The 22,037-nt window shown below is 42.8% G+C and overlaps 1 protein-coding gene across 2 annotated transcripts in view; it reads left to right on the forward strand.

The window, feature by feature from the left end:
- LOC309663244 (aldehyde oxidase 1) overlaps positions 1-22,037 on the forward strand; it is a 121,972-nt gene that overhangs the window by 84,833 nt on the left and 15,102 nt on the right. For both annotated transcript variants that reach the window (XM_082466859.1, XM_082466863.1), the window contains 7 exons: positions 684-780; positions 6,327-6,451; positions 8,520-8,653; positions 9,684-9,771; positions 14,602-14,688; positions 15,530-15,721; positions 17,674-17,901. In XM_082466859.1, coding sequence (XP_082322985.1) covers positions 684-780; positions 6,327-6,451; positions 8,520-8,653; positions 9,684-9,771; positions 14,602-14,688; positions 15,530-15,721; positions 17,674-17,901 — 951 coding nt within the window. The remainder of the gene's footprint in view (positions 1-683; positions 781-6,326; positions 6,452-8,519; positions 8,654-9,683; positions 9,772-14,601; positions 14,689-15,529; positions 15,722-17,673; positions 17,902-22,037) is intronic.

Below are 22,037 nucleotides of genomic sequence, written 5' to 3' on the forward strand. Positions count from 1 at the left end.
TGTGGTACCCACTCTGGACTTGTAATGGAATCTTTCTTCCAGGGCTGGAGGTCCCAGGTGCAAATTCTGTACTCATACCCCCAAAGGAGGAGCTTGGGGCTGGCAGGCAAGGCCACCATGTCCTTATCACTAGAGTGTCTTCAGTTGACACTCACAGAGCACTTGTTATATGCCGTGTAAGCTCTTTCATGCCTCATTTCATTCTGTTCTTTCCACAACCCTATTGGAGCTACGTGCACAACTCTACCTTCATTTTACAGATGAGGCTCAAAGAGGTGAAGTAATAGACCCACAGTCAAACAGCTGGTAAATGGAGAAAATGGACACAACTCCGACTGGGTCCGGAGCCCAAGATCTAAACCCCTGTGCCTTGTTCCATTGGCTGCATAACATGGGCTGTGGAATGAAAAGAATAATGTGCCTGGAAATATTAGTTCCGTAATGGGACCACCTGGTGCTAGGTGTTTTCTAAGCATACTTTTTTTTTTTTTTTTTTTTTTGGTGCGGACATTTGCATTTGCTCCATGGGGAGTCTTTCTGCAGCCTGGTTCTCAGCTCAGCTCATGCGATTCCAGAGCAAGAGGAGCGCTGCGCAGACTCAGACGATGCAACATCACATGTGGCTACTGCTGTCGGGCTGGGTCTCTTGCCCCAGGGGCCTCACTTTTCTGTTCTCTTTCTAGGAGGCTATACAACACAAGTCCTTCTTCGAGCAAGAAAGGAAACTGGAGTATGGAAATATCGATGAAGCATTTAAAATGGTGGATCAAATTCTTGAAGGTAAAACTATCTGAAAAGAATGATGAGAGAGGAAGCAACCCTGGCCTGCCCAGTTGTTATACAGATGGTGTCTGTTTTCCTGAAGGTCTGGAAACTGAGGCTCAGAGTGGTTAAGGAGCAGGACCACGGTCATACAACAGCCACTAAGCCACCAAGCACTGTGGATTGATAGCTTTTTTAAGGCTTTCCAAAGCCCATGTTTCTTTCTGTTTCATCCTTTCTGACTTCTCCCTACCCCCCTCCATCTCTGCTTTCTCCTTCCTTTCTTCTTTCCCTCCCTGTCTCCTTCCCCCACTTCCTTGCAGACTTCCTTTAGTTATGTATATATGTAATGAAAATTAAATTTCCCTCTTGGAAATCAGTTGATTTGAACTTTCCAATAAATTTTTTGTAACTTTTTATTTTGAAATAGTTTTAAATTTCAGAAGAGTTGCAGAAACATTAAAGAAACTCTTAATTACCCTTTACCCAGATTCCCCAATAGACATTTCATGACACTTGCTTTACCATTCTCTGTGTGTGTGTGTCTCTGTCTCTGTCTCTGTCTCTCTGCCTGTCTGTCTGTCTCTCTCTATATATATAGAGAGAGACATATACACACACACATACACACACACATTTTTTTCTGAGCCGTTTGAGAGTAAGTTACTGACTTGATGCCTCTCTCCTCCTAAATACTACAGTGTCCATTTTCTAAGAACAAGGATATTATCTTACATAAACATACAGTTTTTAAAATCAGAACATTGACATTGCCATAATACTATCATTTCATCTGCATACTTTATTTGAATTTTGCCATTTGTCTTAGTGATGTCCTTTATAGCAGGAAAAAAAATGATTTACCGTGGGTCTTAGATATGCCCTGCTGTCATACTGCTGTGCTGTAAAATCCATCCCTAATGCCTGTCATGCAAGATCTGATTAACCCAGATGTGTTGCTGGGTGGGTATGGGCTGTCTGTACCATATCTCAAGGCAGAGAATAAGTCATTTGCATCTCCTGTCTTCAAGTGAATTTCCAGGATATTAGCCTCAAGTGCATGCTAGATGCTACCCTCTCCTTAATTTTTCTCTCCAACCCTGATCTCAAGCACAGGAAGAGTCCTAAAACATACCATCCCAGACCTGTGCCATATATAGTCAGTCAGTCAGTCCAGCCACTGAGCTGAAAGCCTATCATGTCTCTTCACTCCATGGCTGTATAAAACCTGAAGCTGGTCGGAGCTGGAGTAGATAATGTCACCTGGAAGCTGTAGGAAAGACACCTTGTACTGTCACCCTGCCAGTATTCCTTGGCATCCTGTCTTATTAGCTGTGTGACTTTGCAGGGCACTTCTCTGGGCTCAGTCTCCTTGTTTCAAAATCACACGGATAAAGTAATACTGACCTCAGTGACCCATTATGAAGATTATAAGAGATAATACATGTGTGCTTGGCACAGAGCTTGGGGCATAGTAAGAGAGCCATAACTATGAACAATAATTATTATTAGGTTTGGATATTTTTGTTGTTCTGTAGAAAAGGTTGTCTATTATTGAGGGAACACACCGGCAGGTGTTCATCTATCAAACCCAATGTTTCCCAGTTTTTCACACTAGAAGATGCTTCCAAGACCTGCCTAGAGATTCCTGTGTGCTTTTCTTGGAATTCTGGAGTTGAAAGACCCAGGGTAGCCCAGGAATCTGTTTTTGACAAATTTTAATTGTGCTCCAGGTGATTCTTAGGATTAGTAAAATCTAGCAAACATTCATAGGGTGAGTTTGTTTTGTGGGAGACGAGAAGGAAGGAGCATTTTTGCACAGAGTCCCTGGCGAGAGCATCTTAGAAATATCAATATTTAGGGAAGTTCCTCCACTTGTGCCATAAAATGTCCTTGCTCTGTTCTTTCCGTAATATGTTTGTGTGAGAATTCAGTTATTGTATTTTTACTCAACATCTTATTTAATTATTTGATTTAGTTAGGTAAAAGTTGTTCAATCTGTCTCTTACTTGAATTTTAACTTCCTATACCCTATCGATAAGTATAAAAGTGAACAGGAAGCTCTAAAAGGGACATATATACTACTTTTAAGTTTTCATCCTCTTGACTCACTGGTTTGAGGGGTTTTATTCTTACTCTGCAGTTGTCATTTGGATGAAGAATTTTTGACTACTTGTTTCAATGAGAGATAACTGGAGGTACTAATCATAACAGCACTTAATTGCCCCTTAGGAAAATAGATGCTCCAAGAAAAAGAATATTTAAAAGATTAAATATGTCGAGAATCACATCAAGTCTTAGACCGTGTTCTTGAAGGGAATGATATTATTGTTGGCTTTTACCAACTGTGCAGATGTATCTCAGCCCTACGTAAAGCTGGTGTCTTAGCCCTAGAGGGGCATTAAAGATGAGTTTACAGATGAGTTACAGATGAGCTAAGGCTAGAGAGACAGACAGTAGACCAGGAATCAAATCTATCTACGTTTCCCACCTCTGAAGTTAGCGTTCTCTCCTCTGCATTATGCCACTTCCCATTCATCTCTTTAAAATTCTGTGATCTTGGTTGAGCTTTACACTGACAATCTCCGTAGCAGGATTTGCAGGAGATCTCGAAGCCCTGAAACTGGGATTGTCTTCCCCACACCCTGTCCTGTTGGGCATAGTACAGAGAGACTCCTTATCTTAATGGCTTTTCATCTTTAAGGAACTCATTAAAATGTAAATACGCCTAAAGGAATCATTCCTAAACCCATACTGGGATAACGTTTTATCTCAGGGATTAGTTGAACAAATTGGTTTCCAACCGAGAGAGTTGAGAGCAACACCATGGGGTGAGGAGAGGGCACCGTGGGTCCAGGGCTAGGGGGCTGGGCAGCGCAATGTAACAAGGCCCTAAAACATTGCCTACCTTACAGGTTTAAGTAGAAACAGCTCTGTCTAATACTTTTTAGCTCTGTATTTTTTTCAATGAAGTAGATACTTAACCAAATTAATTCTGAGTGGATAGGTGAAATCACTAATATTGTAAACCATGGATTTTAGCCTCTTGACAAATGGGTGTTTCAATGTACATTTTTGGTAAGAGCTTAGATTGAAATTGAGATCTGGGTTCTTGACATTTTAATTTTTATGTTTTATAAAAGAAGTAGAATCTGTTTATTCTTCTGTACTCTTTCTTTACTCAGATTTTGGATGAGATAGGAAGTCCAGATTCTAATACAAAAGATTTCCTTGGGAATCTCCCTCAAATAATTTACAAATCACTCTTATTGGGTACATTTTTAATTTTTAAAAGTTCTGCTTTCCACCTAACATGATGACTGACGTTGTCGTATTGTGTTGTTTTTTCTTACTTCTGTTTTTCAAACAGTTTTTAGAATTCCACTTTGATTTATGAATAGTGGTTTGAGTGTGTCTCTTTGTGAATTTTTTTAGTGGTAGTTCTGGAAGTGAAATTTAAATTACAGTATATCTGGTAGCAACACGTTATCAATTTGAGTAAAGTATAGAAACCTTACCTCCCTTTACATCCCTTTCCTCTCCCTTATTTAAATACAATTGTCTTAAAAAATTTCTTCTACATGCATTGAAAATCACATGAAGCAATGTTATAATTTTGTTTCAAATACAATTTAGAAAACTCAAGAGGAGAAGGAAAGTCTATTGTGTTTGCCCGTAGTTGTCTGCTTACCATTGCTCTCTCACCTTCCTGATGTTCCAAGATTCCTTTAAAAAAAAATAATAATTTCCTGTTTGTTTCAAAAACTCTTAGCCAATCATTCTTTTTTGATAGGTCTGTTGAAGACAAACCCTCTCAGCTTTCCTTCATCTGAGAATGTCTTTTTAATTTCTTTTTTATCCTTGAAAGATATTTTCACTGGATATAGAATTCTGAGTTGATAGGTCTTTTAGCACTTGAAGAAAGATGTTGTACCAGTTCTTCTGGCTTCCATGGTTTCTGATGAGAAATCTGCTGTCTTTTGAAGTATTTTTCCTCAGTAAGGGAGGCAGTGTTTTTCTCTCTCTGCTTTCAACACATTTTGTTTTTAGTTTTCAGAAGTTTGACTGTGATGTGTCTTGGCATGAATTTCTTTGGTTTATCTTCTTTGGGATTTACTCAGCTTCTTAAATCTGTAAGTTGGTGTCTTTTACCAAGTTTGGGAAATTTTCAGGTATTACATCTTCAAATACTCGATTTTAATGACACAAATGTTCAGACTTTAATTTTAATCACAAATGTTTCTGAGGCTCTGCTCATTTTCTTTTCAGTCTATTCTCTCTATTGCTCAGGTTGAGCGATTTCTATTGTTCTGTATTCTTGTTCCCTGATGATTCCCACTGTTCTCTCTATTCTGTTGTTGAGCTCATCCACTGAGCCCCTTATATTTTGAGTGTTGTATTTCTTAGCTCTAAAATTTCCATTTTGTTCTCTTATATCTTGTTTCTTTGCTGAGATTTTCTATTTTTTTTCATTTGTTCCAAGTGTTTATGTAAATTAAAGCATTTTTATGATGGCTGCTTTAAAATCCTTGACAGATAATTCCTACATCTGTGTCATCTCACTGTTGGCATCTGTTGATTGTCTTTTCTCATTCAAGTTGAGTTCTTGGTATGATGAATGATTTCTGATTTTATCCAGTTCACTTTGGATATTATGTTGTAAGACTTTGGATCTTATTTAAATCATCTGTTTTACCAGAACTCCTCTGACCCTGTGTTGGAAGGAACGGGGGGTGATGTCTTGTTATTGCCAGGTGGAGCATGGAAGTCCAGGTTCCCTGTAGGGTCCCCATTAACACCACCCCAGTGGAAGGTTTGGGGTACCTCATCACAGCTTGATAAGAGTGGAAGTCTAAGCTCCCCACTCAACTTTGGCAGACAGAGATAGGTCTGCAGTTTTTTCTGTAGTGTTTGGCTAGAGCAGAGTAGGTATTGCATAAAAGTTTTCTGTCTTGATAGGCTTCCGCTTTCCTGGTCCTTTGGCTAGAGAAAGTAGGCTTTTCTTGGGGGATTTTTTTTCTCTTTGCCTGTTGGTGTTTCTGGATTTCTGCTTCCCTGGCACCAAGTCTGGGATATATGAAGCAAACAATAACAAAACCCACTGAACTCAACATTCTGTCTTTCCTTGGGTCCCAAAGTCCCTAGCTGGTTTGCCTTCTCCTCTACTTTTCAGAACCTTCTTATGTTTCTTTTATTACATATAGTGTCCAGAATTGTTAGCTGTACTTAGAAGAAGGAACAGGGAGAAATGCATCTACTCCATCTTGTCTTGGAACCAGAATTCTCCTTGCTATAGTATTTTGACTCTGAAAAATCACACATCTTTCCCTGTCACTCTGAGACCTACCGTGCTGGCAGACATGACACATTCCCCTGCAGAACTCTACTTCAAATATGCAGGTATAATAAAAGCTAAATATTGTTGTTTGTGGCTCTGCACCATGTAGCCCACTGCCCCAGCAGAAGCACTGTCGGTGGAATTTCTCTGTAATGAGATAACACATGGGGGGGTGCTACCTGTCCTATCTGACTGCCTCCTTGACTGGAATATTTTCCTCTAACAGGTGAAATACACATGGGAGGTCAAGAACATTTTTATATGGAAACCCAAAGCATGCTTGTTGTTCCCAAAGGAGAGGATCAAGAAATTGATGTCTACGTGTCCACACAGTTTCCCAAATACATACAGGTAATGTGGGGGCCATTATGGAGGGGACATGGCTAAGTGGTTTCTGTCAACAAGATATACCAGGAACAATTTAGAACATTTTAGAAACTGAAGGAGTTTGGAATACTAATACCCATATCCATTTAGGTATTAATAACCATACAACTTTAAAACTTTTAAGATGGTATTATGAAAGTAATGGCCTTCTGTTTGTGGATCTGTAACTTTAAAACCAGTTATGGGATCAGCCAGTCTCTTTTTCTATACTCTTGGCACTGTTAAGAACATGAAAGAAATGATGACTATAGTCAACACTGCTGTATTATATATGAAAGTTGTTAAGAAACAGATCCTAAGAGTTCTTGTCACAAGGAGAAATTTTTTTCTTTTAATTGTATCTATATGAGATGTGGATTTTAACTAGACCTATTGTGATAATCAATATATGGAAATCAAACCATCCTGCTGTGCACCTTAAACTTATACAGTGATGTATGTCAATTATCGCTCAACAAAACTGAAAAAACCCCCAAAATTTAACAAAAGAAGCCCTGCCCTCCAAAACTTATAGTCACCTAACTCACATGAAGCAATTAGGAAATAGTATGGGGCAGAATGCAACCAGCATAGTCAGAGTTTACATAGGTGGAAGAATTAAGAGAATGGAGGTTTGTGAAGCCCAAGAATCATCCAGGTAGTCTCATGAAGATGAAGTCTTAAGCTGGGATTTACAGTGAGAATGAGGTTTGTCTAGATGGTGAGAAGAGAAGCCATTTCCAGGGAGTTCCACACCAAGATCAAATGCCACTCATTCATTCATTCATTCATTCACTTGTCCCTTCTGCAAACACTTTTTGCCTGTATGTCCTATATGCCAGGCAGCATGCGTGTAAAGAAGGAGGAGTAGTACGAAGACTGCCCAAGCTGGATGTGCCTGGGGTGGCTAGTTTAAGCATCAGGGTGAAAGTAAGGGGAACAGACACTGGGGTCTTGATTCAGTAGGTCACAAGGAGCCCGTGTCATTACCAGAGCAAGTAGGAATGTGGGAATGTGGAGAATGAGGCCTCTTAGAAGGTGGAACACTAAGAAGGATCAGGTGAATTCCATTCCATTCCTGTTCTGCCTCTCACTCCCTGTGTGACATTGGTCCCATCACTTCATTCCTCTTGGGCTCCCCATGTATAAAAATGAGTTATTAAGACTTAATGACCTGGACTTCCCTGGTGGCGCAGTGGTTAAGAATCCACCTGCCAATGCAAGGGACATGGCTTCAAGCTCTGGTCCAGAAAGATCCACATGCCACGGAGCAACTAAGCTCGTGCACCACAACTACTGAGCCTGCGCTCTAGAGCCTATGTGCCACAACTACTGAGCCCGCACGCCTAGAGCCCGTGCTCCGCAACAAGAGAAGCCACCGCAATGAGAAGCCCACGCACCGCAACGAAGAGCAACCCCTGCGCGCCGCAACTAGAGAAAGCCCACGCGCAGCAACAAAGACCCAACGCAGCCAAAAATAAAAAATAAAAATAAGAACAAATAAATAAATAAATAAATTTATAACAACAACAACAAAAAAGACTTAATGACCTCAAACATTAGGATGGCAAGGAAGAGCAAGGCCTACATCCAGGGAAGACCCACCAGCCAACTGAATCCAAATGGAAGGTGAGGAGTGCTCATTCTCCAGTGGAGACAGTGGTGTGCAGGGAAAAGACCCAGTCTGAGAGAGGCTTGGAAGGCCACGGAATCTCACTGCTGCAGGAAACATATCCCTAGGGGTTAGTCTGAAAAGGATACCTTGGGTGTGTAGTTCATGGGGAAAAAATTTTTTTTAATTTTATTATCACAAAAATATTGATATTGGAAGGACTACTTAATATTAATGATAGTTTTGGTGCTGTCATTACAGCTAAATACTACTGAGATCAGCATGGATGCATGCTTAGGTTACTGGAAATCATCCCATTATTTAGTGTAACCACACAATTTGTGTATCATGTACAACATTAAGGAATCAAAATGTGTAAGGACTGTTCCCACTCCCTTGCTGCAGATGGGTCAGATTAATGAGAACTGTTATCATTCACAGGACATAGTTGCTTCAACCTTGAAGCTCCCAGCTAACAAGGTCATGTGTCATGTAAAGCGTGTTGGCGGGGCTTTCGGGGGGAAGGTGATGAAAACTGGCATCATGGCAGCCATCGCCGCATTTGCTGCAAACAAGTAAGTGGAGAAAATCTGTTAAGTAGACTAAAAATAAAATGAGGTCACATTGAATATTTTCAATATTGCGGTTAAGGAGGAAGAATCTGGGTCAAGGTTATTTAAAATCACATATAATATACAAACAAGCTGCCAGCTTATTATAACTTCTTTATTTTATATTGTCAAACTACATACTATAAAAACAAAAATGAGAATCAATTACTGAAAAGAGTAAAAACCACAGTAAAATATATAATACCTGGAGAGTAGACAGAAGCAGATCCTGAAAGGGTGGGGTTACTTGTCCTTAGCACCTGTATATATACATAGGTCAGTTCAACCTTTTGAGATAGACATTTATATCTATCTATATATCTATACCTATACATATCTCAAAAGGTTTATATACATATAGATAGATATAAATATAAGTGTATCTCAAAATGTGTGTGTATATATTTTTTCCCCTTAATTTAAATGGAAAATTTGCTTCTGTTATGCTTACCTTTATTTATAGTACCATTTTCCTTTAAGGGTGTCAGAATATAACCATAGGAGATTGTCTGGAACAAGCACACCTAGAAGGCTTAATTTCTTTCCTAAGTAATGTACGTCCGTTCCTCTACCCCATGACACAAAAAGACCTTCATTCCAGACCAGTCCTATCAGGGAATACTTGGCAGTCAGACACCACTTGAGTTCCTCCATTTGTAACCAACTATAATGTGGCCTTGGGACTGTTTGCCTATCATGGAGGTGATTATCACAGTGGGAAATAACCCCAAAGCAATACCCTGGAGCCTTGGGCCCGAGAGCCCCCTTGGATAAGTAGTGAGTGCCAGGCACTGTGCCCTGACCCAGAGGAAGAGGAGGTCACTGGTGTATGCCTGAGAGCAGCACAGCCTGGGCTCAGGGTGTCACTCTGCGGCTCTGCAGTGTGTGTGGACGCCACCAGGCTCTCACTAGGAGTTACATAAACCCCAGATGATACCTGGTAGGTAAAAGAGTTTACCTCTCCCGATTTTTTTTTTTTTTTTTCCTGTTTTAGGCATGGTCGTGCAGTCCGCTGCATTCTGGAACGAGGAGAAGACATGTTAATAACTGGAGGCCGCCACCCTTACCTTGGAAAGTATAAAGTGAGTAGAAGGATGGGGGATTTATGTTGTAAATATAACATTACAGAAATGCAGAGGGCAGCATCTGGCTACTGTCTACCAGGGAACAACAGTGAGCAAATCAACAAATTGTGCGTCACACTTTCCCTTCCTTGTGCTAACTGATTACTGGCTGGTTCAGTGAAGCTTTTCTGCTTTCCTCAAAGATATCAGTTTGTGGAAAAAGTGCGAGCTGGTATTGGCTGCTACAGAGTGCGTAGCTGGAAAACATGTGAGTATATACATACGTCCATGAAAGTGGATCTGATAACCACACTATTCCCACAGTTTTATACGTGGGAGGTAAAAACAGAATAATTTCTGTAACAATAACGTTATGCGAAATTGCAGATGCTTGCCGACAGCTTCCTCATTTATCAATATGTCAAAGGTATTTTGGTAAAACTCTGTACCAGAAATTCCTAATTCCTAGAAAAGTTTCCGTAGCAGAAAACAAGTATTCTTTTGCTTTCTAAGAAATAAGTTTACTTGTCAGAATGGGCTAACTGCTCTAACAACTAAAAACTCTCCTGGACTTGGACCTTTTTTGTGTTAATTCTTGCTCAGGTAACAGCCCAGTGTAATCAGAGGAGGGTGGGAGGGGGGCGGAGAAGAGGAGAGAACCGTGCTCCACAGAACCACTCATGGACTCAAGCTGTTTCCATCTAGTAACGCCACCATCCTCCCCTCTGACCGCACTGTTGAATACAGAAGCCGCTAGGCACATACGGCTATTTCAATTTAAATCTACTAAGTTAAATGAAAGTTAAAATCCAGTTCCACGGTTGCATTAACTATATTTCAAGTGCTCAGTAACCACCTGTGGCTAGTGGCTGCCATGTAGGACATGCAAATAGAGAACATTGCCATCATCACAGGAAGTTCCATTGGCTAGCACCGCCCTAAAGACTCTGTCCTCCACTGGGTTTTCTGCAGAGGGCAGCAGACAAGGGAAGGGAAGGGAAGAGAGGGAGCAGAGTGTTGTGCGGGAGATGTTATGAGCACCAGGCCTGGAAGAGGTGGTCCTTGCTTCAATCGACACATTATTGGCCAGAACTTTGCCACCTAACTGCAAGGGAGCATGGGAAATGTAGTCTTCCTGCGTGCCCAGGATGAAAAACAACAGGATTTGTTGAACACATCACATCGTTTCTACCACAACTGGTGTACCTGCATACATATTGTTAGAAGATAACGAATGTATCTATTTCAACTTACCTTCACCCTAAGCTATATTTTGAATTGGGTTTAGTGCAACGTAGATTTATTAGAGCAAAGTTTGTCCTGAAGGAGACCACATTTTAGCCGTTGAGGGGGAAATAAGACTTACACATATGAAGTCATTATGAAAATGTAATAATCTCAGGTTAAAGGAGGAGGTGCACATAGTAAAACTATGGGGAGAGATGAATATGAGTTGGAGTGTGTACAGGAAACTTCTTAGAGAAGGTGAAATGTAAATGACCTTCAAGAATGGATTGGCAGGGCTTCCCTGGTGGCGCAGTGGTTGAGAATCTGCCTGCCAATACAGGGGACACGGGTTCGAGCCCTGGTCTGGGAAGATCCCACATGCCGTGAAGCAACTGGGCCCGTGAGCCACAACTACTGAGCCTGTGCGTCTGGAGCCTGTGCTCCACAACGGGAGAGGCCGCGATGGTGAGAGGCCCGCGCACCGCGATGAAGAGCGGCCCCCGCTTGCCGCAACTGGAGGGAGCCCTCGCACAAGAATGAAGACCCAACACAGCCAAAAATAATAAATAAATAAATAAATAAATAAATTGCTTCCTTTAAAAAAAAAGAAAAAAGAATGGATTGGCAGAAAGAAGGCATACCAGGTGGTGGGAATAGTACCAGCATAAATGCAGAGGTGGGATACACGTGGCCTATTTGATAGGGGCAGGAGTAAGGGGAGAAGGGGAATTAGAGCACAGAGCGCTTACTGGAAAGTAATGGGAAATAAGATGGGTTGGGTTAGGTGATGCCAGACTCAGAGTGGCCTGAGAATCCCAGGATGGGGGGTTAAACTTGATCTCATAAGATACAGTGAGACTGACCAGTTAAGTGTCATAACCAAACATGGGCGCTTTGAGGGGGAGAATATGATGGCACTGGGCAGGACGGCCTAGCGAGGAGGGAGGACGCAGACCACCTAGAGGCAGCTGATGCTTTCAGACATGAAGCAGTTGGGGTCTGGCTACGACAGGAAGATGTAGAAAAAGAGATGGGTCCAAGAGCTATTATGGTATAAAATAAAATAGAATTCGGTGACAAACTTAGCAAAATATAATGGAGAATAGAAACCACAAACATGCCTTGGAGGTTTCTGATAGAAAGAGCCAAGTTGGAAGGAGGAAACAGTCTAGACGGACAGGGATGAGTTTATTTGTGTGTTTGGAGAAGAAGTGACAGTGGGACATTTAAAAGTGGAAATGTCCTTCATCGATATGGGACTTTATTGAAAAGACTGGTTTATAAGTTACAGAAACCATCAGCGTAATGATGATTAAAACCTTGAGAAAATAATGTGTTCTGATGGAGGGTAGTATGAGGACAGGAGATGATACTAATAATATTTACAGTAGTGTTATTTAGGATACTTGCTAGGTTTCAGTCACTGGCTTATGATTTTCCCTGCATTACCTTACGTATTGCCAGGTCACAGATGGTCAGAGAGGTTATATGACTTGCCCGAGATCCCAGAGTGGGTTACGTGGCAGAACCAGGACTCAGACTTAAACTGCTGAATTCATAGCTCATGCCCTTGACTTCGGTTTGAATTTGGTTCCATTCAACAAAAATCATTAAAATAAACTTTACTTTTATTATTATTATTAATTTTTTTTTGGCTACGCTGCATGGCTTGCGGGATCTTAGTTCCCCGATCAGGGATCGAACCCGGGCCCCAGCAATGAAAGCACAGAGTCCTAACCGCTGGAGCACCAGGGAATTCCCAAAATGAACTTTAATAAGTTCAGAAATATTGAATACATCTTAAAAGCAAGGAAGATATTTATTTAAAAGACCTCCAGCAACACCAAATGCTGCTGAGAATTGTGATGAAATTGGGCCCTATGAGAAAAATGTGCAGAGTCCATTATGTGCTGGCCACCAGATTTGGAGATTAGAGGATCGCTGGCTTCAGGGGAAAAGGTTTTGGTGGAAATATGAGGGTGGGAGTCAGAATTCAAGAACTTATGGCGAGAATAAGAGGTCAAGAAATATGCAATTGATTTGCTTTAGGAGGAGAAAAAAGATTGAACAGTAGTGACAGATTAAACAGGAGGGGTTTTTTGTGTGTTTGTTTTGCTTTTATATCTTTCTCTATCCTTCCTTTTTTTATTGTTATTATTTTTATTTGTGGCAAAATACACATAACATAAAATTTACTATCGTAACCATTTTTTTTTAATTTTTATTTATTTATTTGTTTATGGCAGTGTTGGGTCTTCATTTCTGTGCGAGGGCTTTCTCTAGTTGCGGCAAGTGGGGGCCACTCTTCATCGCGGTGCGCGGGCCTCTCACTATTGCGGCCTCTCTTGTTGAGGAGCACAGGCTCCAGACGTGCAGGCTAAGTAGTTGTGGCTCACGGGCCTAGTTGCTCCACGGCATGTGGGATCTTCCCAGACCAGGGCTCGAGCCCGTGTCACCTGCATTGGCAGGCGGACTCTCAACCACTGCACCACCAGGGAAGCCCTTAACCATTTTTAAGTGTACAGTTGAGTGGCATTATTAAGTACAGTCACATTGTTGTGCAGTCATCACCATCCATCTCTGGAATTCTTTTCACCTTGCAAAACTGAAACTCTGTACCCATTAAGCAATAACTCCCCATTCCTTCCTCTCCCAACAGCCCCAGGAAACCACCATTCTACTGTCTGTCTCTGTGCATTTGACTACTTCGGGTGCCTCACATAAATAGAACCATACAGTGTTTGTCCTTTTGTGACTGACTTATTTCACTTAGCATAATGTCCACAAAGTTCATCCAAGTTGTAGCATGTGTCAGAATTTTTTCCTTCCTTTTTTTTGGCTGAATAATATTCCATTGTATGTATATTCCATATTTTGTTTCTCCACTCATTTATTGATGGACACTTCAGTTGCTTCTACCCCTTGTGAATAATGCTGCTGTGAACATAGGTATACATATATCTCCCTGAGATCCTGCCTTCAATTCCTTTGGATAAATACCCAGCTGCACCATTTTACCTTCCCACCAAGAGTGCACAAGGGTTCCAGTTTCTCCACATCTGCACCAACACTTATTGTTTTGTTTCTGTTTTTTTGGGTTTTTTTTTTTTGCTATAGTAGCTATTCTAATGGATGTGAGGTGGTATCTTATGGTTTTGATTGGCATTTCCCTAATTATTAGTGATGCCGAGCATCTTTTCCTGTGCTTGTTACCCATTTTGTGTATTTTCATTGGTGAAGTGTCTATTCAAGTCCTTTGTCTACTTTTTAATCAGGTTGTTTGGGGCTTTTTGTTGTTGAGTTGTAGGGGTTCTTGATACATCCCAGATATTAACCCCTTATCAGATACATGGTTTGCAAATATTTTCTCCCATTCTCTGGATTGCCTTTTCACTCTGTTGATTGTATCCTTTGATACCGGGAAGTTTTAAATTTTAGTATAGTCCAATTTATCTATTTTTCCTTTTGTTGCTTATGCTTTTGGTGTCTTATCCAAGAAATTGTCAAATCTAACGTCATAAAATTTTTCATCTATATGTAGAGGGTTCACAGGTGACAAAGTAAACTTTAGAGAGACTTGGTCCCCAGAACCAGTATCAAAGGTCCACTCTCTTTCCCCAGGCTGGATTCATGAACGATGGCAGAATCTTGGCCCTGGATGTGGAGCATTATAGCAATGGAGGTGCCTCCCTGGATGAGTCATTACTTGTAAGTGTTTTAATGAGCAAATTCACATTCTGGAAAGTGTTGCATAAAATTATTTAATTCCGAAAAATGTTCAATAGTTAAATAATATTTAATTATAAAAGCATAAAGATTTGCAATGCAGGGAGCAAGTAGACTCATGTTACTTACTGGTGCCCCCAGGGTGAGCGCAGAGATACTGGCTAAGTCTGCATCTGTGTGTTATCTCCGTGTTTCCCAAACTTAGAGCTCTTTTCCCAGATGCGAGCATTAGACCTTCACCTTGACCCCACTGATGTTTTGAAATGGATAGTTCTTTGCCGTGGGGACGCCCTGTGCACTGTAAGATGTCCCTCAGTATCATTGGCCTCTATCCAGTATGTGTCAGTGGCGCAGCTACCCTCCAGACCTAACAACCCAGAATATCTCCAGACATTGGCAAATGTCCCAGGAAAGAAGAGGGGAAAATTACCCCTGGTTGAGAACAAATGCATTAGGCCAAATACCAACATTTTTTTTCCTGTTTTTCAGGATATTTTATTCTGTAGACTAAGAGAGAGAGTCTACATTCTGTAGACTGAGAGGGCCTATGAATGCTTCAAAGGCTTCTGGAAATTTTTAAAACCTGGGGAAAAATGCATCAGCCCTAATGTGAAAATTTAAAAGTAATGATTTCAAAAAAAATTATTCAAATCTTTAAAAATCATTTTACAGTAAAAATGCATTTAATTTGAGACATGCGTCAAGGTTAGCATGTTTGATGTGACATAGGTCATTTCTGGCCTGATTTTGGTCCGAAGTCTCGGGATGGTAAAACAGGTGCAGAAGGATGAGGTCTCATCACATCAACTCTGGATTTCCCCAGATGATAGAGATGGGACTTCTGAAAATGGAAAATGCCTACAAGTTTCCCAACCTGCGCTGTCGGGCATGGGCGTGCAGAACCAACCTTCCGTCCAACACGGCTTTGCGAGGGTTTGGCTTTCCTCAGACAGGGCTGATCACCGAATCCTGTATCACGGAAGTTGCAGCCAAATGTGGGTTGTCTCCTGAGAAGGTAAAACTGAATTAGTTTCACAGACAAAAGATAGTGAATTTTAGAGGTGGGAGGGCCACTGGGGGTCTTCATGTTGAGGAATTTGTGGTCCATAGGGGCTACATGATTTGCTGGAGGTAACTCAGCTAACTAGTTAATACAGAGCAGGACTCCAGAGTTCAGGGGTCCTTGTCTTACTCGGGCTCCTTCTCAAAAATCCTGGGGCAGAGGGTATTGAGGAGTGAGCTCTGGATTCATTGTTAGTGAGAAGTCTCCATGGGTTAGAAGTATAACTGCTACTAATAAGTTCTGTCAAACCCTTCTTTCCTCTGCTTCCTTAACATCTTAGGCAGCTGTCATCTGAGTCATTTCAGTTACTAAAATGGCCTCCTTTCTGTTCTTGAAGTCTTGGTCCCAATTTCATTCATTAACAAGCTCGGTTCCCTTCCCAGGATCCTGGAGTAGAGTTAGGGTGGGCAGATGGTGTGCCCTCTGCCCCCTTCTCCCTCCCGTGAGGACCAGGGAGAGCAGACAGCATCTCCCCAGCTGACTTCTCCCAGCAAGCTCTCTGTCCTCTTCTTGGTTAGATGAAGCCACTTTTCAAGTATGTTGTCTCCGGGCTGCATTTCTGCCAGCCCTCTCAGAAATCGACAGTCCCCTGCAAGCATTAAATCTCCAACTGACCCTCAGCTGGCACCTCACGCAGCATCCCCTGAAGCCCACGCCTCTTGGCCCCATGCTGCAGCCATCCATGGAAAGCCCCAGTCCCTGATCCATCTACCTCCTTCCCCCCCCAGCACTAGAATTTGTGACCATAGGCAGGAGCCATCATCTTTATGTCTCTTGAACTTGGAGGGGGGGCCTTGCCCCTCCCTTCCTGGCTGTCTCACCATGGCCTCTTTCCCAGATGTTTGGTCACATTGGTAGCACTAGGAGGAGGATCGGCTAATGACCTCCCTTCATCCCTAGAGAAGATGGAGGAGAGAGTAGCCATCCTTCAAAACACCACAGCAGGGATTTCCCTGGTGGTCCAGTGGTTAAGATCCGCACTCCCAATGGAGGGGGTCTGGGTTCGATCCCTGGTCAGGGAACTAGGTGCCACATGCCGCAACTAAAGATCCCACGTGCTGCAACTAAAGATCCCGTCTGCCACAACTAAGACCCAGCACAGCCAAATAAATAAATAAATATTTTTTTTAAACCCCAAAAAACAAAAAAAAACCGCCTTCCCCAAAATGGCACAGCTCACTAATTTCCAGTCATCCTTTTATAATGATCTGGGACTTTTTGGAGGGGGAGATGGGAAGAAGATATGTCTGTAATGACCCCTGTCAGCTTGGGGAGAGGGCTGGCCTCAACTGCTGAGAGTTTTCTCAGCTGAGAATGTGAAGTACTTGACCTTTTGTTCTCAGCTGGGCGCCTTAGTCACCAATTTCTGGGAATTCAGGAAGAATTCTACTCTGCTTCAGACATCCTGGGATAGAATCTCTTAATTGGCTTTTCCTCCTAGTTATGGGCTATATTTAAACAAACTTTCATAGTTTCCTGTTTAGAAGTGAGTGGTCTTCTCTTGCCTCAGCATCTGAAAAATCGAAATCACACGGATCATGTAGCCTGGAATTAAATTCAGCATTACCTTTCAACAGATACTCACAAGTACAACTGGAATTAAGAGTCCACAGTGTACCTGGACGGCACTGTTGAGTTATATAAGGAATATGAGGAAAGGAGTCCTTCCTCTGAACTTACACAAGAGCAGCATCGAAGGCATATAAGTGCTAACACATTTGATAGACGCTCTGAGTAGAGGAAGAGGAAGATGTTATGTGTTGGGAAAGGCTTCAGCAAGGAGTAGATTGAACTCAGTTTGGGTTTTCTATGATGAGCAGAATTTGGCTAGGAGGACAGTGGGTGGGAGAGACTATGTCTGCCTAGTGCCCCACCAACCCTTTTGATCTCCTTCTCTTTTGTAGGTCCGAACGATAAACATGTATAAGGAAATTGATCAAACACCCTACAAACAAGACATTAATGCCAAGAACCTGATCCAGTGTTGGAAAGAATGCATGGCCATGTCTTCCTACGCCCTAAGGAAAGCAGCCGTAGAAAAATTCAACTCAGAGAATTGCTGGAAGAAGAAGGGGCTGGCAATGGTCCCCCTGAAGTTTCCTGTCGGCCTGGGATCAGTTGCTGCTGGTCAGGTCAGTTCTCCAAACAGACAAATCAAAAGGTGTTGAGGAAACTTTCCATTAAGGTGGATTAGCCATATGGTTGCAATATCTAATTGTTCAACTTCCCCAAAGCTGTGCTCCGTCCAACTAGCTTTTCTCCAGAGGAGACGAGAGCTAATTTGCCCACTTCCCCAGGGTTGGTGACAAGCATTCTTGCTGGGAAATTGGGAGACCCAGCACCTATTCCTGGCCTTGGAATTGAACAGCTGAGTTAGCTCACTGTGGGCCCATATCACTCAAGTATAAAATAAGGGTGGGGACCAATGACCCCCAAGACTCCTCTTCAGCTACTCTGATTCTGTGAGATAGAAACAGGAAATGAAATAGTAACAAGAAGCTGCAAGGCACTCGGTGCTCCTCCCCTTTTTGGTGGGTTGGGGAAAACTACATCCAGAAAAATAAATCATTTAAATATCTTTTCAAACACAATCGTAGAAGTTTTTTTTCACTTTATAGCCGTTAAAGGTATCACGGGGAGGACTGAAAATCTCTTCTTGTTGTTTACTTTCTTTAATTGATTAAATGAATTCCCTGCTTGGTTGGTAAACCTCACTTGCAGGTTCCACCTCTTCATTCTTGAGTGGAACTTACCCGGGACAGCTGGTGGTCTTTATTCTCGCTCATTGTACAGCAGGGATGTGGAAACCCTGTTCCCTACGTTCTTATGTGTCCGTATGTGTATCTATACATACATGTGGATGAGGTGACAGAGCGCTCAAAACTGTAGTCGCTCCCCTTCGCAGAGTTCACACCTCTGGCTGAACCATGAAGAAGGTACGGCAGGTGTGTGTGTTGAGCGCTGACAGAATAGGGATAAATGGGGGTGGGGTTGTGAGGAGAACTAGTGTGTAAGCCGTGTGATGGGGAGGCCAGGAAAAGCAGTCAGGAAGGTCCTTCCCCCATTTCCACACCCATCATCACCCATCTATCCTGACTCAGCCTCGATGTAATCATCAGGACGTTTTCGTGCAGCGTTGATTGTAGGTGGGTTAACGCAGAGGAACATATAACAACACAGTGGTGATCTGATTGCAGCCTTCCTATGCCTCCCCTGTTTACGATGGCAAAACAGCACAGATGTTGTTTAGTTATCTGCCTACAATTTACTCAGATGAAAGAGTCAAGAGGCTGTGGTTGAGGAATAAAGGCAAAAACAAGGTTATTAAAAAGGAAAGGAAGGAGGAAAACTATCCCTAGAAAAGGGTTAGCGAGCAGTGACAAAACTTTGTATATAGTTTTGGGGCAAACTGATTAGCTGGCAGCCAGCAAAGAGGTCAGTCTGGGCCATCTGTCCTTGAGTACACCGACCAGGATCATGCAGAAAACAATTTCCATTGTATATGAATCTTCTGGAAATTTGGGGGCGTTAGGCTGTGGGTAGACATGGCAGGCTGTCTCTATTCAATGGTTGCCATTACTTAATACCTGGCCTCCACAGGACAATAGGTCTGTCCCATTTCCCTCATCAGAAATTTCTCAAAAAGTAGATAAAAATTAACGATAATTACTGAGCACCTACTATGTTGTAAGTTCTTTTCGATTTTATCTCATTCAGCCCTCAGGGCAACCTATAAGATTTGTAACCTTATGTTAATGATGAGAAACTGAGGCTCAGAGAGCTTAAATAACTTGCCCAGAGTCCCACAGCCAGTGAGAGCCGGGGCCGGTGCTAGAACGCAGGTCTCAGAGGCTCCAGAAGCTGTGCCTTGTCAGCTACATCAAGCCGCTTCCCCATAGCACCTTCTGGGGGGAACTGAGGTGGGATTCAGCTCAGCTGGGAAGAAACTAGACCACAGCCAGCAGCACAAATTCATTCTCAAAGGCTCCTGAGAAGCTCTCCCCGCCACCACCATCCCCTCCCATCCTTCCCTGGAAACCAGCTTCTGTGCTTAAAACATTTGCTTAGGGCTGAATTGCAGAGTTGAATTGAGGAGTTTGAGATCAGTCAGGCTGCTTCCTGGAAGCCATACGCTGAAAGCCTCTGTTCTGAAGCAAACCAGATAGAGGGGGGAACTAGAGCACCTTCTGTGTGTACGGCCCTAGGCTGGGTGATTTGCAATTTCCCACTTGATTTAAGCCCTATCTCCCCTCTGTTGGCTGGTGTGATTCTGTTTCATAGCAGGGGGAGCTGAAGCCCACAGAGGTCCGCTCTCCTACAGAAGGCCATCCAGCTAGTGAGTGGTAGAGCAAGGACTTGACTTCAGGACTGTGCTCCCAACAGCTGAGGGTGTCAAACATGCCTCACCTGCGTTTTATTTAATTCCTAGACAGAGCACTGAAGTGCACACAGTGTCTAATGAACCTCTGTATTCCCAGTGCCTTCATACGGCACCTGGCACGGAAGAGGAACTCAAATGTTTGAATGGCTGAGACATTTTGGGAATCTGTTGGGTCAAAGCTCACGTCTCACCAACACCAGCAGTCATTGCTTGAGGACTTAAATTTCACAGACTAAGTTCCCAGTTTATATTGGAGAACTGTCTGTTCCCACGTGCCAGTTGTGCTGATTTCGTAGATGCAGCTTTGCAGAATTATCTTTTGTGGCGCTAACAATGAACCATCCGGTGGTGCCACTTAACTGAACCAAATTCAACATTTTAAGCGGCCCAAGAAAACTGCAGCAGCACATGGGACAAGTTACTCAGCAGTCTCGGACAGAAATGCTGCCCTGGACACACAGGCAGAGCGCTGCCGCCAGCGGGGTCACACATGAAGGAAATGCACAATCCACTGTACTTGTAGTTCAATCACATGTGCCAGCTACACATTTCACCCACAAGCAACTTCTGAATTGCTTGCAGAGCCAAGGAGGCCAAATATAGTGTCTGCAAGCTTAAGGAGCAGATTAAATGGCTATCCTGTTGCCAATTCATTTATCAAACTTCTATTGAGTACTTCCTACTCCTGACGTACTATGTTGCTTTGCAAGGGATGCCTTAGGACATGGACTGTCCTTCCAGGGGGCTTACCTTCCAGCAGAGGACAAAGAGGTGCCGTAGAACGGAGCCCAGGAGCAGCCGCTGCAGCTGGCATCCCCTGCCGTCTGGTGCACAACCCCTGGGCAGCCCGCCCTGGGTGCTCTGTAGAGGATGTCACTCCTTATCTTTCTTGTTTAGAGAATAAATGACCAGGAGCACAAGACAGTGTTTCCAGGACTGATACGTCAGCAGACAGTAAAACATGCTCTGCTGGATCTCCCCAAGGCACTTGGATATGATTGTTATGGCAACGATGCCTTTCCTAAGGCTCTAAGATTCTCCCTTGGGCTGTGAGTGTATGTGCCTTTGTCCTCAGAGGAAGTGCTCCTATGTCCCCATTTTCTCAATACATCCCTAGTTTATACCAGCTGACCAGGTTAATAGAGCCCATTTTCACTGTCAAAGTGCCTGATTTGGAATGCTAGAGGCTTCTGCTTGTCATTTGCTAGAGTAGTGTGAACCTTTGGATGCCAGTAAAGAGGCAGCTCTCCAAGTGTGGCCCATGGCCCACAGGTGGCTCTAAAGGTCCTTCTGGTGGGCAAAGAATCGATCTAGGAATGCACTCCTTTCCTTGGGCATATCTGGTGATTGACATGCAGTTCCCTTGACTTTCACTTCTGACCAGGGTTGTTTATAAATAATCTAAGTGAGTAAAGCAAGGCTTAAAAAATTTAGCTTCATTAAATGGAAATTAGCTTGTTACCAGCATTTTCTGAAGACCTGCCTTTACAAATCCTAGATTATTATGCCACTCTGCATAGAAGCTTAGATATTAAGAAACCTAGCCGATAGCTTTTAGTGACCCCTGGCTGGCCTAGACTACATCTAAGAGGCTGGCACTTCCCAGTTGAGCAGCAGTAAAGGTGTACCTTGCAGGCCCCCTGAACCATAGTGGAACCACTAGAAGCATTTTTCTCTAGGACCATATGCTGTTAATATTGCTCGTATACTGGAGACTCAAAGTGAAGACGCCATTCACATTTTCTGCAGTCTCCTGGGATATCTCAGTCTCCTGGCCCATCTCCATACCCCCTAGTTTAGCACAAGCAGACTTGGCAAGAAGGCGCATTCCTATTGACTGTAAAACATGCTTAGCTTAGAGCCTGGGTGTTTCTGACCACAGCAGCC

Source organism: Balaenoptera physalus (genome assembly GCF_965194825.1).
Source record: "Balaenoptera physalus genome assembly, chromosome: 6".
Taxonomy (NCBI): domain Eukaryota; kingdom Metazoa; phylum Chordata; class Mammalia; order Artiodactyla; family Balaenopteridae; genus Balaenoptera; species Balaenoptera physalus.